Here is a 19,539-nt window from a genome sequence, read left to right as displayed (position 1 = left end):
ATTTAAATGGAATTTTTTCCCTTTGGGGAAAACAAGGTTTCTTTAAGGAGACTGTTTTTCTGTAAAGAGGGCAGTGCTGAAGATCACGTTTAGCAAAATTTTGAGAGACGTTTTATGTTTCATTAGTAAATGGCCATAACGTATTTCTGCATAAAAGGAGTAGGACGAAGTAGATTTAATGACTACTGTGTTTTCATTGTTTCCACATACCTTTTTACCTACAGCTGTATGCTTATGTCATTTGGTTGCAGTGTGGGTCATGTCTACAACCGCGAAAAGAAAGGTGTTAAGGAATATAGTTGGCTTGGGAAGACCCCAGAAATGTTGGCATAAATGGTTATAGTCACTATTTAGCAATATCATTTTATATATATATATATATATATATATATATATATATATATATATATCGATATATATATATATATATATATATATATATCGATATATATTTATATATATATAGATCGATATATATATATATATATATATATATATATATATATAATTTATTTTCCTTTCTAAGAAAAGCAGTGCGGTAAATTTTGTTTTGTTTTCTAGGTTGATACCGTGTTCGCGACTGTCGTACCCGAACTGGATGAAGTACAGTTACAGAAGGCAGTACACCCTATTGTACAGGAATATTTTGAACATGGAGACACACATGAAGTTATTGTAAGTAAAACCTGTGGTGCTCTACTAACATAACATATGTTTATTCTAGGCAGTCTGCTGTTCTGATTAATATTCTTTCCATTAATGAGTTGTGAAATTGTTTAAAATATAATTAGAAGGGAAAGAAGAAAAAATGAGATGCAGAATATAATATTAACTTGACTGTATACAGATAAGTAATGAAGTGTTGTACATTGGACATGCCATGTGACAAAGTAATTTGTGCCTTGGGCACTGCCACCCCCCCTATTTGAAGTTGAAGACCAGCAACAGTCTTGTGTACATGTTAGTACAGCTCTTTGCAGTAAGACTGTCTTTGCTGTAGTGACACACACGCACGCACACACGCTCTCTGACTTACCCATTTAAGCAGCTTGAAACAAATGCCAGTATTGTTTGCAGGGACGCGTTGGTATTTCAGCGGTGCCAGTCACTTCTTAACAGCTTGCATCCAGGACAGTTGCCTGCCACCTTTACCCCTCCCTTGTAGAGCAGTAAGACAGGCATTGGCTTATGGAAAAGAAATATATACATAGCTGAATTGTAAATTTTATTTGGTAATGCCCCTTAAATTTGTTTGGGTTGAACACAGTAAAAGAGATGATGCCAAACATTTAGTTGTTAAATGTGGCAAAGTGAAGTTCAAAGACTCGATCATAGCTGAGTATAAGGGTGTTTCAATAAACCTTTGTTAAGCATCCATAAGCACTGCTGTTATTGAGTATCATTCTGGAGAAGTGCTTAACATCATTCTAGGAAAGCCCTCAAACATGTTTGTCTTGCTCCCAATATCTAAGCATAATCTTGCTGCTCAATGTGCTACATGAATTGTAAGGGATATTTCATGTCCTGTGATGTTTCATGCATTGACAGTAAGTTGTATAATTTATTTCCTGTTGATGTACATGTTCTGCATCACTATACAAGTAAAGTATTCCTTTAAAATGCATCCATATATCTCTCGTTACCACATGAATGTTAAGGGATATTCCACATCCTATAACTTGTTTTAGTTGTTAACAGTAAGTTTATCTTATCTCCTGCTGATACTCAATAATTTTAACTACAAGCCACATTACTTGTACTCCAATACTTCTATAGCATTCCTTTAAAAACTTCTCTGTAATGAATGCTGGATGTAATTTGATGGAGCAGCTGTGTATTAGAATTGCAGTAAAAGATGAACATTTTGACTTTGCCACCAAAGGGTAAACAAGACAAAGTTGTAGTCAAAGTAAGTTTGAAAAACATTTCTGTCACTGGGTAAAACAAAGTTGGCTTTTATACTAATGATCACTGCCTGACTTGTGGATACATTTAAGAAAGAAAGTGTAAATCACAGGCAGTGTCAGTGGAACCACAGGTGGTGCACTCTTATGTCGTACTGGAAGACCAGAAGGCTATGCCTTTTGTTCCTACGTTACAGTTTACATGCGCTACACTGCAGTGTTAGGGAGATGCTGCACTCTGTGCGTCATCGTAAAGATGAGACTTTAAACTGTGGTCCCATCTGTTTGAGGTGGTGATTGCTCAGGTGGATGTAAAAGATCCCATGGCAGTTATTGAAAAGAGAAGGGGAAGTTCCCAGATATCCTGGTCAAATTTCCCCTAGTACTGTAAATACCACCTCTGTTGTCCCCTGAATAGAGGCTACTAGCCTAGTAGGACTGACCCGGAGGCTATTAGTGTAGTAGGACTGACCCAGTCAACAAAGGATAAATAAAGCAAGTAAAATCTTGCTTCACAGACGGGCAAAAATCGTGTACTGGAGTTATTTTAGAAATTTTTTTACCTTTATTAAATTCCATTGTGTGCATAAATGCCCTTATTTCCCAAAGTGGATGTATCTGTTCAGGCCAGGAAGCAGAGACATCCTGTCTACATAATGAACATTTTTGCAAGTGCACACTCGCAGTTAAGGATTGCATTTGTAGCTGATTGTATTGTGGCTTTAACCATTTGTAGCTGCATTTTTCTCTGTTTGCTGTGTAATGGAGTCTGTTTTCAGCCTGTGCCTAGAGGCATTCCTTTTAACTTGATATGATTTCAGACTTTTACCTACTTCTTAATGGTTGCAAGTTCATATTGTTTCAGCTGCTTAATGAATATATCTTTTTGGGGGTAATCCTAGATCTGATGTTGCCATTTTCATTTATTCCTCAACAGTTGAGTTTGGATCTGACTCTGCCACTTCATCCAGATCGTGGAACAGTGAAACTCTCGGGCTCCTCCATTTACCTATAATACTGCGGTCATCTAACATACCTCAGATCTCATTTGCCACCTTAACATATGGACATGGTCACTGATGACTTTTGAGCGCGCATTATTTTATTAGTGAGTTAGAATTATTTATGTTGTATACTTTGTTGCTCTTCCTCCCTCTCTTTTTTATAGTACTTGTATCTTTAAAGATAAAATCTTTTGTCCTTTTTTTTTTTTTTTTTGTGTGTGTTTCTTAAATACTATCGGTGGTATTTTTTTCATACTTCGCAGTACCCCTGTTACCATTGTTGGTATTTTTCTTTTTCCTGATTTTTCCCTGCTGAACTTTAACTTTGTCTGAGAAACACCCTGATTTCAACAAGTGCATGACCTGCAGCCATAAAATTCTAAATTCATATGCAAACTCTTAAGTGCGTTTATTGCTTAGGCCCATTCTCATCTTGATTCTGACTGTGACACATGTAACACCTTTAATTCATTGGGCTTGATACATAGGAAAAATAAGTTGATCCTTGGAGGTTTTATACCCTCCAAACCTGCTTCTGGAACTCAAACCCCCAAAACTATTGATAGAAAGAGAGATTCTGTCTCTAAAGAATCAAGAAAAAGATTTCCAGACCTGTCTACCTGTATGGCACTAATATCTGAGCCCCTGGTCAAAATAGCAAAAACATTGGATCAGACCACATAGGATCCAAGACTTGGATCAGAAAAGTCACCTCGGATGTCCTTCTATTCCTGTGTTGCAGTATTCTTAGTGTGGGATTCCTTGCCTCAGGTGACCCGAACATCTACTCCTATACAAAAGCTTAAGCCTGGTTGCTGTAGGTACGTGGGACGTCACATGTAGGGCCACAAGTCGGGAACCGTAAATGTGACATCTGCATGCACAAACCTTAGAACTTTTCAGCTGCAGTCGACTGTCATATTGATCGCTTCGCTTCTTTACTTTGAAGGCATCTGAAGCCAAGTACCCCATTGGGGATTTTGTTTTAAATTGTTGCTTGAGCTTGGTTTGCTGTACCCAACCGTTAGCCAATGTGGCTCCAGATTCTGCATAAGGATATGCACGACTGTTACGTTTTCTGCCTAGGCCGAGAACACGACCATGCATCTTGCTCTGTCATTCCTTTGTATCCAAGACACTCCGAAGCTGGTTGGCTGCCCTAAATCTGTATTTAAAAAAACAGAGGCTCAAATAGCTAGATTTCAGGATGGAGCCTTAGTCGGCCGCCCTGGCGGAACCACCATGGAAAAAGGCCAAGGATTTAAGGCCTAGTACTTATGCCTCGCTGCCATTGGACGTCACACCAGCTTCCAGTTTAGGAGTTGAAAAGGAAGCAGAAAACTAAACACCTACCTCCACACCCAGAGGGAGTTTCAGACTGGCAATCTTTCACCATCTCCTTGATGCAGGCCTTCATGGCCCTTAGGCCCACGCCCCCCCCCCCCAACCGCTCTTGTTCTCAGTCCTAGGCCTGCCTCAGCTGCTTCTCTCCTCCTCCCCACTTCCCGTGAAGGGGAAGATGAACAGGAGGCTTACTACTCCTCTTCGGATGAATCCATTACTTATTCATCTCAAATTGCTTCTCCATTGTAATATTATTCCCCTGATGAAGAATCCATAGAAGGCAATTCTAAACCAGAGGGTATCACCTTTGGGGAGACCATCACAAAGGTGAAAGAATACTTCAAATGGGACACTTCCCAAATCACTGAAACTCAATATTTACTTAGTTACTTCAAGTGGAATCTCCCTCCCCTTCAGCCATCCCACCAGTCATTCCTGCCTACCTTGATGCATTCTCTTCAGCATCTAAAAACCCAGACTCGCAACTTCCTGCCCCTCAGAGGCTTATTTCTATAAAGTCAGAGTTATGTCCGTTTCTATAAATTACCAGATGAACAAAAATTCCTGGTATAACCACCCCTGGCAGATCCAGCAGTGATTGCTGTATCCCATGACAAGCAGTCAAGACTGATTCCTTCATAGTCTCTTTTGCCTACTGCCAAAGATAGAAAAACATGGACAGGATAGGCAAGAAGGTTTATACCTCCTCCACCCTAGCCTTCAGAGCCGTCAACTACCAAACCCATATGATATAATATCCTTTGGTCCTTATATCCCAAGCTTTCTACCCTCTTGTCATCCATGCCTGATTGCCCTAGCAAGACAGAGGTGGCATCAAAACTGTGCCTGGCTTCTCAAGTGGCCAGACATTCTATTAAATGCAGTTATGATGCAGCAGAGGCCTCTGTAAGGTCCACTGCTTCTGCATCAGTACTATGCAGATTCTCATGGCTACGCCTTCAACCCCTGCCAGAGGATTTAAAGTCTTAAAATTCTAGATGCCCCCTCCAGACCACAACCTGCTGTTTGGTAAACAGTCTACAGACCTCTTTAAAAACCTTCAGGAGAAAAGCAAAGAGCTTCAAGACATCAAGCACCTGCTGGTGTCTCCCATTCCTAAATATTACAGAAATTACCCTGCTAAGACTACCTTTGTCAGGAGGACATCCTCCTCTGCTACTCCATCCTCTTCCAGCCATATAAAAGGAACCAGGAGGCAGACTACCTCCAGACCAGCAACCTCACAGCCTATTCAGAGACGGCCCTTTTATGACAAAAATGGCTCCAACAATGCGTAACTGCCTTGCCCACCTCCCCTTGTCAACCCGCCTCTCCAACTGCCTACCCCTTTGGAGATCCATCACCTCAAACCGCTGGGTGCTGGCAGTAGTACAAGAGGGATGTTTCTTGTCTTGAAGGGAAAAGTCCTTTCCAAGGGGCATTCCATCCCCCAAAAAAAATAAACTACACAGTATTCATCAGGTTGTACAGGACCTTTTGAACCCCCAAACTATAGAACCTGTCCCTCCAGGACAAGAAGGAAAAAGCTTTTACTCAAGATGATTTCTAGTCCCCAAAAAAGATGGCCCTTGGGAGGCCAATACAGGATCTGCCCTTTCTGAATTTATTCCTAAAGGTTCCATCATTCACAGTGTTATCCCTACAAACCTTTCTTCCACTATTGCCAGCCCAGGCCTTTATGGCCACATTCGATCTGAGGGAGGCCTACCTCCATATCTCCATAAAACCCTTCCACAGAAAATACTTGCATTTCACTGAGCCCTGTTCACACTTTCAATTTACAGCCTTGCCCTTTGGTTTATCTATTTTACCTAGTGTATTCACAAAATGCTTAGCTCCAGCTATAGCCTTTTGCAGAACCAAAGGTGTTTAAATTTACCCCTACCTAGGTGACATCCTCATTCTAGCAGAAAGAGAAGGCACCCTACAAAACCATCTGCAGTTCACCATTTCCCTGTTTCAAGGCCTGGGGTTCACCCTGAGCATCTCAAAATCATCCCCAACCCTTCAGCAGGAGAAAATCTTTCTGGGCCACTGGATCAAAACAGACCCGATGCAGGCATTCCTCCCTCAGGACAAAGTTCTCTCCCTCTCTACCCTCTTCCAAGACCTAATACAGGTTCAACAGATGTCTGCAAGACCATTCTTACGGGTCCTCTGGCTAATGGCAGTCACCATCCCTATGCTGCCTTTGGCCAGAATGAATATGCAAAAACTGCAGTAGTACTTGAACAATGCGTGGTCCCAAGACGAACACCCTCTAGAGTTTGAGTGCACTCTTGCCCTGCCTCAAAGCAGAACTAAGGTGGTGGATTCGGCAAATACAAATGAACGCAGGCCTTCCCACCCCAACCCACTACATGCATACAGATGCATCCGACCTGGGGTGGGGGGCTACCATGAAGGGCTTCGTGGTACAGGAGACCTGGCATCCTACCCTCCAAAAGAAACATATCAGTGTGAGGGAAATGTCAGCAGTCTTTTTGGCCCTGAAAGCCTTTCTCCCAATCCTGCAACCAGGCCCCTTTCAGGTCTTCACAAACAATACCACAGTCATGTTGGTGCCTCAACAAACAAGGAGGGACCAAGTCCTACCTCATTTGCCAGCTAACAATCCAAATTTGAGAAGTTGCTTCCAGAAACAACTTATCCCTGCAGGCAACATACATCCCTTCCCAGGACAACCAACAAGTGGATGTTCTCAGCAATCCTTTCTACAGCACGAGTGGATGCTAAACAGGGACATTTTTCTAGACATTGTCTACTGGTGGGGCACACCTCAGGTAGATTGTTTTCCTCCCCCAGAACAGACAGTTGAAATTCTCCACCAGCGATCACTCTCCACTTGCCTGGAGGGTAGACGCCTTCAGCGTTCCATGGAAGGGATGGTTTCTGTGTGCATTTCCACCCTTTCCTCTCATTCAAAAGGTCCTCCTGAAAATCGGGAAAGACCAACCAAAAATCTTGCTGGTGACTCCCTATTGGCCAAGGCAGCACTGGTTCCTCACTACTGTCACTAGCCAAGGGCAATCACCAGAAGTTACTCCACAAGGTGGACCTACTCACAACAGAAGGGATCTCTCATTCACCCTCACCTAGAGATGTTAGGTCTAACACTCTGGGTGATAAATTTTTAATTCCCTTCAGATGCCACTACTCTGAGGATGTGCTTTCAGTCCTGAGGGAGGCCAGGGAACCTACAACAAGGCGATCCTACATGTCAAAATGGGAACAATTCTCCAAGTGGTGTGTCCATAGGCACAGGGATCTCTTTCAAGCAGATACCCCTGTAGTCCTTACTTATGTGTGTGAACTTACCAAGGTCGGGCTTTCATACTCCTCAGTGAAGTCCAATCAGCGATCTCTGCCTGTTTACCACTAGAACCCCCTCTACTAGCCAGGCTAGATGTTAAATTCTTCCTGAAAGGGGTCTTGCACATCGGACCACCAAGAAAACCCTTCCCACCTCCTTAGGACCTAAACTTCATCCTGGAAAAGCTGACACTGCCTCCATTCGAGCCAGCCAGTGCTGCAACACTCCAAATGTGCTAATGGAAGACTGTACTGCTTGTGCCCCTCTTCTGTGCTAGAAGAGTGTCAGAGTTGCAAGCTGTCATGGCCTGCTCACCCTACACCATCTTCCACAAGGATATGGTGACCCTACGCACTAACTCTTACTTCATGCCAAAGGTGGTCAACGAACTGTCCTTAAACCAATCCATTTACCTCCCCACCTTTTTTCCCTCTCCCACTAATGACAGTGAGAGTATACTCCATTCCCTGGATGTGCACAGGCAACTAAGGTTTTATTTAGACAAAATTAAGTCCATCAGAAAATCCAACCAAATCTTTGTATCCTTCCACCCCAGGGCCCTGGGCAAGGCAGTCTTCAAACAAACCATTTCCTGTTTAATCAGAAAAACTATCTGCTTCTGCTACTCCCACCATGACAAGGCCCTACTTCAGGGAGTAAGAGCTCATTCTACCTGGGCCGTAACATCCTCCAAAGCCTTCCTCAAAGGCCTGGACACAGCCTCCATTCTGGAGGTAGCCACCTTGTCCACCATACACAGTTTTACCAGACACTACAAATTGGACCATGTCTCCAGAGCCAGGGCAGGATTTGCTAGGGCAATCCTGCAAGGCTTTTTGGAATCGGCTACCTCTTCTTCCACCCTTCCTTCCTAAGCTGTGGCACTCTCCCACACTAAGAATACTGCAACATAGGAATAGAAGGACATAGAATAGTTGTGTAAAATCTTATCGTAATCACAGATGTCCTTCTCTTCCCTGTTGCAGTATCCCCCTCTCCCTCTTCTTTCCTATTGACCTATCTAAAGGGGCACCCTGGGCCACCACCTAGACTATGGTCAGACTAGCCAGCAAATGGCACTTTGCATCTCTTGTTGACATCATTTGGCTCTCTCTACTGGACTGTCCGACTGGGCAATTACAATTATTCTATCTGGTCACCTCAACTCCTGCTGGATCCATTCTCTTCTCAGCACTCCTCTCCCTTTTTGGAGCAATCGCTGAGATACCATTCAAGACAGTCTTCCACAGCCTCATCCATTCTGTCTTCCAAGAGTCTGACAGAAGCTGATATGGACAGGATGATGAGGAACTTCCTCAAGATGCAGATTCAAATGTGAGTTCTTCCATCTCCAACGCTGTCTGGTCCAAAGACCCTAGTCAATACCACTCCTCCATTGCTGGCTCCTTGTCTAATCTGACCTTTGATTTCAGAGCCATCAGATCCGAAAACTTTGGAGCTGTCCACCTCTGATCCAAAGATGTTGGTATCTTTGACTCCGATCCGGCGCCAAGCACTTTGGAGCCAGACGACTCTGAGTCATAATATTGGCACTTGCTCCAAGGTGTTGGGAGTCTACTCTGAAACTGTCAGAGCCATCTCTGCCCCTCGTAATTTTGGTGCCAGATAACTTGGCTGAGACTCCCTACTCAAGTAGTTTGGCTTCGTGGAGGAGGGAAAAAGTCCATAAGCATGCCTTATCAGATCTGCCAGTGACGTTTTCTCCAAGGTATTCTGCATTTCAGTAAGAGGAGAGAGCTTTTTCTGTTCCGAGAGTTCATATTTCTCTTCCCTTTTCAGCTCCGGGTACCCAGTTCCACTCAACTTTGCATCCAGATCCTCAGTCAGCTGTGCCACTGGGGAGCCAGCCCAAACCAGTCTCCAGACCCCACCCAGCAGGGTATAGTAATCTCTTCTAACATTTCTCCGGAGCATCCCACTTGGGAAGTTCCTAGGAAGAGGAAGTGTAAAAGGATGCACTTAGACTCTCTACAAGAGTCTGTCACAGAGAATACTGACTCTGATGAATGGGAAGGATCCCCTAGATCACCACCCAGCAACATCTTATTTGGAGACATTTTAGAAATCCTAAAACAAGGGGGGTGGCTGGTCCCCCGATGAATCTTCCCAAGAGGAAGAGTTGTTTTGGGAGGCCTTTGTTATCAGCTGATCTACCTCCTGGGTGACTGGCCGCTGATAAGCTCATCGGTTTGCTCTCTCGACTGGCATGGAAGGAGCCTGACACAATTGAGCCTATCCCTAAGAGACCAGATAGGATCCTGGCAGTACCTAAGGATAGAAAATATTGGAGTAAGGGAATACCAGTTGATTCTCTTGATGCTCCACCCAATAAGAGGGAAGCAGCAGCACTTGAAATGAACAAGCTGCTAGAAAAGTTATCCAACAAGTCCCCCCAGATGAGAAAGAGTCCAGAACTCACTCATGATTCTTTTTAGTGCCAAAGAAAACTGGATTTGTGACTAATCTTGGATCTCTGCAAACTAAATTGGATCAGTTCAGTGTACAAAGTTCTAGATGGTCACAGTTCAATCTGTTCTGTCTTTTCTGCCCAAGGATGACTGGGTGTGCACTGTAGGTCTTCAGGATGCATGCTCTCATATAAAAAATGGACAGTCCAGGAGATATCTACGCTTCCAGCTGGGAGCCAGTCATTACCAATTCAGAGCACTGCCCTTTGGTCTCACGACAACCTCCAGGGTGTTTACCAAGTGTATGGCAGTAGTTGCAGCTCACTTGTGACTGAAGGAATTCTGTGTGTTTCAGTATTTAGAGTGATTCATAACCACTCTGACCAGACATTATGTAATTCAAGTTTGGGATTACTTACTCCAGTTATGCTCTCATCTAGGGATCTGTCAACTGTAGCTCTCAACTCGATCCAACTCTGATATTGGACTCCGTAGGTGCTGTGTTCAGTACAACCACCCAGATAGCTTCTCTTCCTCTGTCCCAGATCCAAACAATTCATTTCCAGGTCAAAAATATCCTTCAAAGCTTTTCTTTTTCATCTCATCTGATACTTCAGGCATAGAAATCCATGTCAGCGGCAAACACTCTTGTACCCCTAACAAGGTACCATATGAGTATATGCCAATGGGCACTAGCGGCTCAGTGATCTGTCCTCCATCAGTCTTTTTCCAGTCAAATCGAAATAACGCAAGCTTGCAGAAATTACCTTCTGTTGTGTATCCATTCCAATCAAATGCAAGAAGGCTCTCCCTTTGTTCTCCCTCAACCCAAGGCCACAGTGACCAGGGACACCTCTCAGATTGGGTGGGAGGGCACTTTTTGGGAAGGACTGTCCAAGGCACATGGTCCCCTGAAGAGACCAACACACCAACAGTGTCCTGGAGATGAGAGCTGTCCTAGCATTGCAGGCCTTCCAAGAGAGACTTCCAGCCGGGACTAATGAGATTCAAACATGTGTCAGTAGTCTGGTACATCGGGAAGCAAGAGGAAACCCATATCTTACCCTCTTTGTGAAGAAGCAATGAAGAGTGTGGCAGTGGGCAGTTTTATCATCCAGTCGTTTTCTAATAGCAGTGCACATCCCAGAGAAATCCATTGTAATTGTAGACAAGTTAAGCAGGTCTAGTCTAATGCCTTTGTTCTCTCAACATGAAGGTAGCAGAATGTATTTTCCATCGATGGGGCTTACTGTGCTGCGATCTCTTTGCATCTCCCCTCTACAACAAATGCAACAGGTTCTTTACCCTGACCCCCCCCCCCCCCCCCCAAGTCGGAGAGTCTCTGAGAGACGCTGTACTAACTTTACATTTGGCCTTCCAGTCTCCTTTACGCTTACCTCCCATTACCCCTCATTCCCAAATTTCTTCAGAAAGCATCTCAGTTGAAGAGCACAGTTATCCTCATTGCCCCTTACTTGCCTTATCCGATCTGGTTTCCCTTCCTTTGGTCTCATCTTCTACGTCCATCCTGGATCTAAATTCAGGCCTACTGTCTCACCTGACTGCAGTGACTCATCTGGACATTTCAGGCTTCAAGATGACCACATGGTTTCTCCAGATTTGTTGATTGCTAGACACCCCAGGCCGTCCTCCCCTGTCAGTCACATTCTGTTATCCCACAGCTTCCACTAGAAAAGTTTACCAAAGTAAATAGAAAAGATTTGTTTTTTGGGCACATAAAAGGAATTTAGATTCTCTTTCAGTACTAATTTCTAAGGTTCTTGACTGTTTAGCTACAGTTTTTAATGAAGGGGCTAGCTCCTCGACTGTGAGTGCAATTAACAGCCATTTCTAATGTTCAAATGGGAATAAATAATTCAACTTTACCATCTACCGTTATTCAACTTTACCATCTACCGACATTTGCAAAGCCTTTCTCAGAGGAACATATCTACTTAGACCTCCAGTAAAGGACCATGCTCTCCCTTGGAATTTAAATATTGTTTTGCAGACTTTAACCCAACCACCTTTTGAACCATCAGCTCAGTGTGAACTAAAATGTTTGACCTAGAAAACTGTTGAGTTGCTATTACTTCTGCCAGAAGGGTGTCAGAACTCCTGGTTCTGTCTAAACCTCCTTATTTGATTTTTCACAAGGATAGAGTATCCTTAAGGATCAGTCCTTTCTTTCTACCTAAGGTGGTGTCATAATCCAATATTAATCAGGTTATCAACCTTCCAGTTTTCTCAAAGGAAGAATATACATTGCACCTATTGGATGTCCACAGACCAATTCACTTCTGTCTTCACAGAACCAGAAATTTGAGAAAATCCAAACAATTATTTTGTTTCATTTTCTGAATCTAAATTAAGCAATCCAGTTTCTAAAGTGACTTTAGCCATATGGTTGACTGACTGTATTACTTTTGTATTAGCCTTTACCAAAACCACCAAAAGCCCATTCCACCAGGTCTATGGCACCTTATTCGGCCTTTTTGTTTAGAACTTCCTTGGCTGATGTTATGTGCAGCTGGAACTTGGGCTTATCCTCATGCATTTATTGCTTATTGCAAACTGGATCTGGTCTCTAGGGAAAGAGCAGCCTTTGGCTCAGCTATGCTCAGGAATATCCATTGTTAGAGTCCGCCTGGGATTTAGATAGCTTGTGGCTCTGTCCCAGCAGTTGAGGAATGAATGAAAATTATGTCAGATAAAGTTATGTACTCATTATAACTTTACATCTGTGTTGTCCATTTTCATTCTTCAACTCCTGTCCCACCAACCCCCCTCCTTGCTCTACTCTTGGAAAGATCGAAAGATGCTGCAAGAACCTTTTGTTCCTTTGTATGACTCTGAGGCTGTGTTACATCATAATTCATTAAAACTTTGCAGGTCTGTGGGCAGCAAACACGATCTGAGGTATGTTAGATGACTGGGGCATTATGGACAAAGTGAAGAGCTCGAGAGTTTGTGTTCCATGAGCTGGAAGAAGTGGTCGAGTTGGATCCGAGGTTTGGATCTGAACCCAACAGTTGAAGAACGAAAATGGATAACACAGAACGTTATGGTGAGTGCATAACATTTTTTGCACTGCTAAGTAGCCTACATTTAGTCAGTCAAATAGCCATATTTTAAGAGACGTTTTAGAAGGGTTAATTAATTGTAATGGATCAAAAGTCCCTTGTTTCTGTACCAGTATTAGTTGCAGAAAAAATACTGGATCTGTCATCCTTTATCACGGATGGGTGTAGGATCTGACATCGGATCTGAGCCGGCAACTAGGAAGACAGCTTCCTCGCCTTTCCAAGATCCCTTGCTACCCACAACCCTCAGCTCTCATTTGCTGCAATTTCATTCAAGACGTGCTCCCTGTAGCTCAAGCAAAGAGTTTTCAGTTAAGTATACTTTTTTCTTTCTATTTAGGTTTTTCTGTTTGTCTCCTATGTTTTTCTCTATCTCCAGTTTCCTGCCCTCCCGATAGTGTCTTAATGTAGTTTTAACGTAATTTTAAGCCCCTTTCATAGATGTTCTTTGTGTTTCACTGTTGCAGTCATCACATTTGGGTTATCTGCCTGCAGGTAGACCTCAGCCGGCCTGAATACCAGAGTCTTCCGATTTCTGAGTCGGATGCTGTCTCTTCCATGACGTCAGGTTGTCAGGGGAATAAAACATGCAGCCGACGCCATTACATCTGCCTTTCTTGCCATGCGGTGCCCGAAGCAGAAGCAGTTCGCAAGTGCCAGTCGGCAGTCTCCCGAAATTTTCGTTTTCGAGTTTCAGACCCAAAGTCTTCAAAAAAGAGAAGTACCCCGTTGGTGATCCTTTTTCTTGCTCTAACCGATGTCAGTAAAAGTTAACAATTGTCTTACCTGTGGAAAGCAAATACCTCATAGAGATTTTCATTCATACTGCATCCCCTGTTTAGGCCCAGACCACTACGTACCTCGCTGTCTGTTTTGTGCATTGTTCAACTCCCTAACTATTCGTTGTCTGGCTATTTTTGCAGCAAATTACTTTTGTACTCTGTGTACTCTGAAATGGCTTTAAGCCATCTGACTACCGATCTTCCAAAAAAAAGTAAGGATAAAGACAGATCGCATAGGTCCAAAACTGCCGACGACGCTTCCGTTAAGCTAGTTGCCAGTCCACCGGTACTCAATGAGGCGCTTTCGCAGCCCCTGATACCCGCTACTTCAGATTCGCAGGCCTTTACTGAGACCCATTCAGAGTCCGGTATGCCGCGAGATGCTTCTTCGACCGACGCCATCGATTTCATCCAGGCCAAAAACTAGCACTACACCTAGAAAACTAATGAGCAAACCGCAGGCTCAGGCCCATATGCCTCAAAAACAAATGCTTAGAATGGCTGAAGACCTTATTACCTAAATTAGGGGAAGCCAGCCTTCCCCCTCTGAGACCTAGAACTAATTTTGTTTCTAATTCTTCTGATCAGGAATCTGATATCTCTGCTCCTTCTGATTACCAGGATTTGCCTTCATCTACTTATGAGGATTCTGATGCAGAGGATTCCATTCCCCCTGCTTCCCCTCCAGAAGATCTTTCTTTCAGTGAAACTTTGCATACTCTTAGGGAGCATTTCTGCTGGGAAAGCCAGGATTACTCAAGAGTCCAAAAAGAGACTTTGGGAATTCTTTCTCCTGCCTCAACACAGGCCTTTAGCTATCCCTTCTGTTCTGGTATTGCATATGATGCTTTCTTGGAATCTAGCCCTACCCCAGACACTTTACCTCCAGCTCCCAGAAAACCTGACAGGTATTACAGAGTGCCTGACGCTCACAAGTTCCTCTTCCTTCTGCAGATCGAGTCCATTTCCCAAGGATCAAAAGTCATTAAAGCTACTGCTGCCAAAAATCCTACCCCTTCTGATAAGAGATTCTAGAGCCTTAGACAGATGGGGTAAGAAGGTATACACTTCTGCTACTTTTTGGCAATTAGGGCTTTAAATTGCCAGTTTCATATGTTAAAGAACCAGCAGCATATTATGGCACTACTTAAACAGAAAATGATGTTGATTCCTGACTGTGCTGAACATAAAGAATTGCAAGATTTAATGCATTCTGCAGAACAAGTTGGTAAACATACTTTGCAATGTGGTTTTGACGCTTTAGAAGCATCTTGCAGGGCTGCTGTCACTGGGTCTGTACTTAGAAGGCATGCCTGGCTTAAGGAACAAAACATGCCAGATCATGTTAAAGCTAAATTACTGGATGCTCCCTTAAACCAAGACCACCTTTTTGGCAACAAAACAGAAGAAGTCCTCAAAAGGATGGAGGAAAAAGCTAAATCTATGCAAACTGTTAAATGTTTCCTACAAGTACAGCCTCCCAGATTCAGTAGGCATTGGCCTTCAAAGAACTGGTCCTTTCCAGTCCCTTCCAGGCCTTCTCGGTCCAAACCCAGGAACAGCAGACCACCTAGGCTACAGTGTCAGGCTACACACAGACCTAAGCAGTGGTCGGCTCCCACTTCCAAAGCAGGGAGTAGTAAGCCACCCCCCTATGGAAAAATGGCACAATGACTTAACCTTAACCTTAACCCTTCCAAGCCCTGCTCAACTACCTTAGGAGGAAAGCTCGCCCTGCATGCAAAAAACTGGGAATTCATTACCCAGGACAAATGGGTTTTGAACGTAGTCTCCCAAGGATACAGATTCCACTTCCACACACTACCAACCCCAAATGGTTGGCCAGACCTACCCCCAAATCAATGCGTGGAGGCCCAATAGCAGGTTCTCTCTCTTCTTGGTAGCAGGGCTATTCAGCCTGTCCCAGCAGAGCAAAGGGGACAAGGTTTTTATTAAAGACTTTTCTGGTACCCAGAAAAGACAACAACTGGCTACCTATCTTGGACCTCACTATTCTCAACACCTTTCTGGTGGTTAAAAAATTCAAAATGCTAACTCTCAACAGCTTCTTCCTATGTTAGCCAAGGATGCCTGGCAACCCTAGACTTAAAGGAAGTTTACCTGCACATCCCAATAAGGGAACTTGCAGGAAATACCTACACTTCAGGGCAGGCTGTATGCACTGTCAGTTCTCTGCACTTCCCTTTGGCTTATGTACTGCGCCCAGGGTATTCACAAAGTGTCTAGCTCTAGCCATTGCATTTTGCAGGCAGAGAAATATTTAAATTTACCAATACTTGGACGATTGTCTGATTCAGCCAGAAAGCCAGGACTTGCTATTCCAACACCTGGCATTCGTAAAGAAACTTTTAACCACACTGGAGTACACCATCAACGAAGAGAAATCTCACCTAGTACCCTGCCAACAGATTTGTATTCCTGGGAGCAAGCTTGAACACAACTTCCCAGATGGCATTCCTCACTCCGGAGAAACAACTTATTTGACAACCTACTTCAAACTATTGGCCACAAAACAAACCCCAGCTACCTGCAAGGAAAATACTGCAAGCCGTGGAGTTCATGGCCTCTTGCATTCTGCTAATTCCATATGCAAGACTGCATATGAGGAAACTCCAATGGTATCTAAAAAGCCTATGGTGTCAACATTCTCAGGACCTGGAAACAATGATTTCTATCATTCCTTGTCTGAAGACAGAGTTCCTTTGGTGGGCAGAGGCCTTCTACCACAACAAGGGACTCCCTTTCACCCTACCCCCTGCCGCCCAAACCCTAACGATAGACTCATCAGACTATGCATAGGGGGCTCACATGGCAGCGCAGTGCATTCAGGGCAAATGGAACCCGACACAGATGCACCTGCATATCAATCAAAAAGAAATGTTAGCTGTACGGAATGCTTTGACAGCCTTCAAAGACCGTATTCTTCCAGGACAGCTATTGGTAAAGACAGACAACACCACAGTTACGTGGTACATAAACAAGCAGGGGTGAACCCACTCGTACCCTCTCTGCAGATTAGCCATGGCTCTGTGGAACACAGCCTTGAGCTACCAAGTACATCTACAAGCTCAGTTCCTGCCAGGCAGACTAAACTCACTGGCAGACGACTTAAGAAGAAATCTCATGGACCCACACGAATGGAAACTAGAACCCAAAATATTCAACCTGTTGAACAAATGGGGTACGTCAGAGGTAGACCCGTTTGCCTTCCCTCAGAACTACCAATTGTACAAATTCTGCACAAGTACTCCCCACAGTCAAGCTTGGAAAGTGGATGCCCTGTCCTTTACCTGGGAAAGCCTCTCTGTTTATGCCTTTCCACCTCTGCCTCTCCTCTCGAAGGTTCTACTAAAGATCAAACAGGACAAGTCAAGGACAATACTGATTGCACCAGACTGGCCACGCCAGCACTGGTACCCCCTCTTACGCAGTGTAACACTTCTGCAACCATGGCACCTACCTCAGACCCCTTCCGTGCTGTCCCAGCAGGTGGGCCATATTCTGCACCCTCAGCTTCAAATCCTGAACCTTGCAGCCTGGCTAATTCCTTGAGCTCTCCTCTAGCATCCCTCAGTAAGCAGGTGCTGGATGTCATTCTGGAGGCTGAGGCCTAGCACTAGAAAATCCTATGCTGAAAAGTGGAAAAGATACTGTTCCTAGAGCCAGGCTCAAGGGATGGGCACAACGGTGCCCAGCTTACCTCATATTCTACAGTACTCAACAGAAATGCTCCACAAGGGCCTATCCTTCTTGTCAATTAAAATTCATGTTTCTGCCATTTCAGCACATTATAATACTGAGCCACCCTCTTCTCTCACCCCTTGCTAAAACAATTCCTTAGAGGGGGCCAAAAATTTTAGACCCCCCCCCCCAGGAGAGCTCCCACTCCAGCCTGGTACCTTAACTTTGTATATTGGAAAATCCTCCCCCCCCCCCCCCCTTGAGCCAGCTACAACAGCAGAGTTGAAATTCCTTTGTTGGAAAACAGCCTTCCTTCTAGCCATCACTTCAGCAAGAAGAGTGTCTGAATTACAGGACCTCATGGCAGTGGAACCCTTCATTATCTTCCATGTGGACAGGGTTTCCCTCAGAACTAATCCTTCCTTTATGCCCAAGGTGGTGTCTAGTGTGGCCCTAAATCAGGCTATTCATTTGACTACTTTTTTCCCTAATCCACAAAACAAAGGGGAATGAATACTGCACTCTCTGGACGTACACAGACAACATAGATTTTTATTTGGACAGGACTAAGCCTCTCAGAAAATCTGAACAGCTGTTAGTTGGCTTTGCTGCAGGGGCAGAGGGGGAAGGCTATTTCAAAGCAAACCATTTAGAAATGGATAGCACATTGCATTCATCAAGCATTACCACGTCTGTCTTTTCTAAATCCAGGGCTGGATTTGCCCCTGCAGTCTTGCAGGGCTTAATAGCTGGTCCTAATGCTCTAACTTCCTCCTCCCTCCCTTAGCTTTGGGAATCAACCCAAATGTGATGACTGCAACAGTGAGACACGAAGAACATAGTACAGTTGTGTACACTTACCATAAATGTAGATGTTAGAGTGTATTCACTGTTGCAGTCCTGGTTACCCTTCCTCCAGCCCCCAGACCTCTCTTGGCTCTGCCTTTCCTTCTTGTTTGGTATGTTTATTTTTTCTGGTGTATTTGCTTTTTGATGGGGGTGTACCATACCATTTAATTGCTTCCTATTGTGGGGGCACCTGACATCTGGGGCAAGAAAAACTGATGTAATGGCGTTGGCTGCATGTTTTATACCCCTGACGACCTGACGTCATGGAAGAAGAGACGGCGTCCGACGCAGAAATCCGAAGACTCTGGTATTCAGGCTGGCTGAGGGCTACCTGCAGGCAGATAACCCAGATGTGATGACTGCAACAGTGAATACACTCTGACATCTACATTTATGGCAAGTGTACACAACTATACTTTTCCCACCCTCGTTCTTCCCAGGTCTGTCTGTAGCATTTTTTCTATTCACTTCTGTTTTTCTACCTTGTTCCCCCGGCCCTTCTTTATTGTTGTGCTGTGTGCGGTTGGTGGTTGAGTGGTATGTGAGTGTGTGTGGGATGTCCTGAAAAGCCCACTGGTTTTAAAAGGCGCTCCTCGTGCTGTCAGAAAATGTCCCATTCCAACACGCACAAAGAGTGTGTTTACTGTCGGAGAGCCACATCTGCAGGTTGAATGCAACATTTGTGCTGGATTCAACTCCAGGGCTCTCCTGGATCTCCGGAACAAGCTCCTGCTGAAAGTGCTGGCCAAAGCGGGTCCCTTGGTTTCAGGTTTCTCTTCTAAGCCTCCTCCTGATCCCAAGGGGAAGTGTTCTTCCTCTAGGGATTCTCCTGCCAAAATGCCGAGGCACTTGGATCACAGCTCCCTGGATCCAAGCCCATCCTCCTTGGCTTCAGGTCTGGGCTGTTCTGCTCTGAGAGCCCCAGCTCCCTCTGTTGGATCCGAGACCTTGGAAACTCTGAGGTCCTCTGATCTGATCCGACCCACCTGTCAGATCTAACCACGACACCTTTTACATCCTCCGATCCGAACAGACCCTTGGATCTGACACTTTTGTCGGATCTTATTGTTATTGAAGACTCCCCTCCAGACTTAGGAGATCAGATCAG

The 19,539-nt window shown here is 44.3% G+C and overlaps 1 protein-coding gene across 1 annotated transcript in view; it reads left to right on the top strand.

Annotated features, from left to right (window-relative positions):
* The window catches only part of PDCD4 (programmed cell death 4), a 1,035,076-nt gene that overhangs the window by 335,593 nt on the left and 679,944 nt on the right, over positions 1-19,539 (top strand). The window contains exon 4 of the mRNA XM_044064014.1: positions 562-675. Coding sequence (XP_043919949.1) covers positions 562-675 — 114 coding nt within the window. The remainder of the gene's footprint in view (positions 1-561; positions 676-19,539) is intronic.

Source organism: Protopterus annectens, chromosome 2.part2, assembly GCF_019279795.1.
Source record: "Protopterus annectens isolate FY-2018-M chromosome 2.part2, PAN1.0, whole genome shotgun sequence".
NCBI classification, from domain to species: domain Eukaryota; kingdom Metazoa; phylum Chordata; order Ceratodontiformes; family Protopteridae; genus Protopterus; species Protopterus annectens.
Note: the sequence above shows the minus strand (reverse complement) of the source record. Positions and strands in the feature narration are given on the sequence as shown.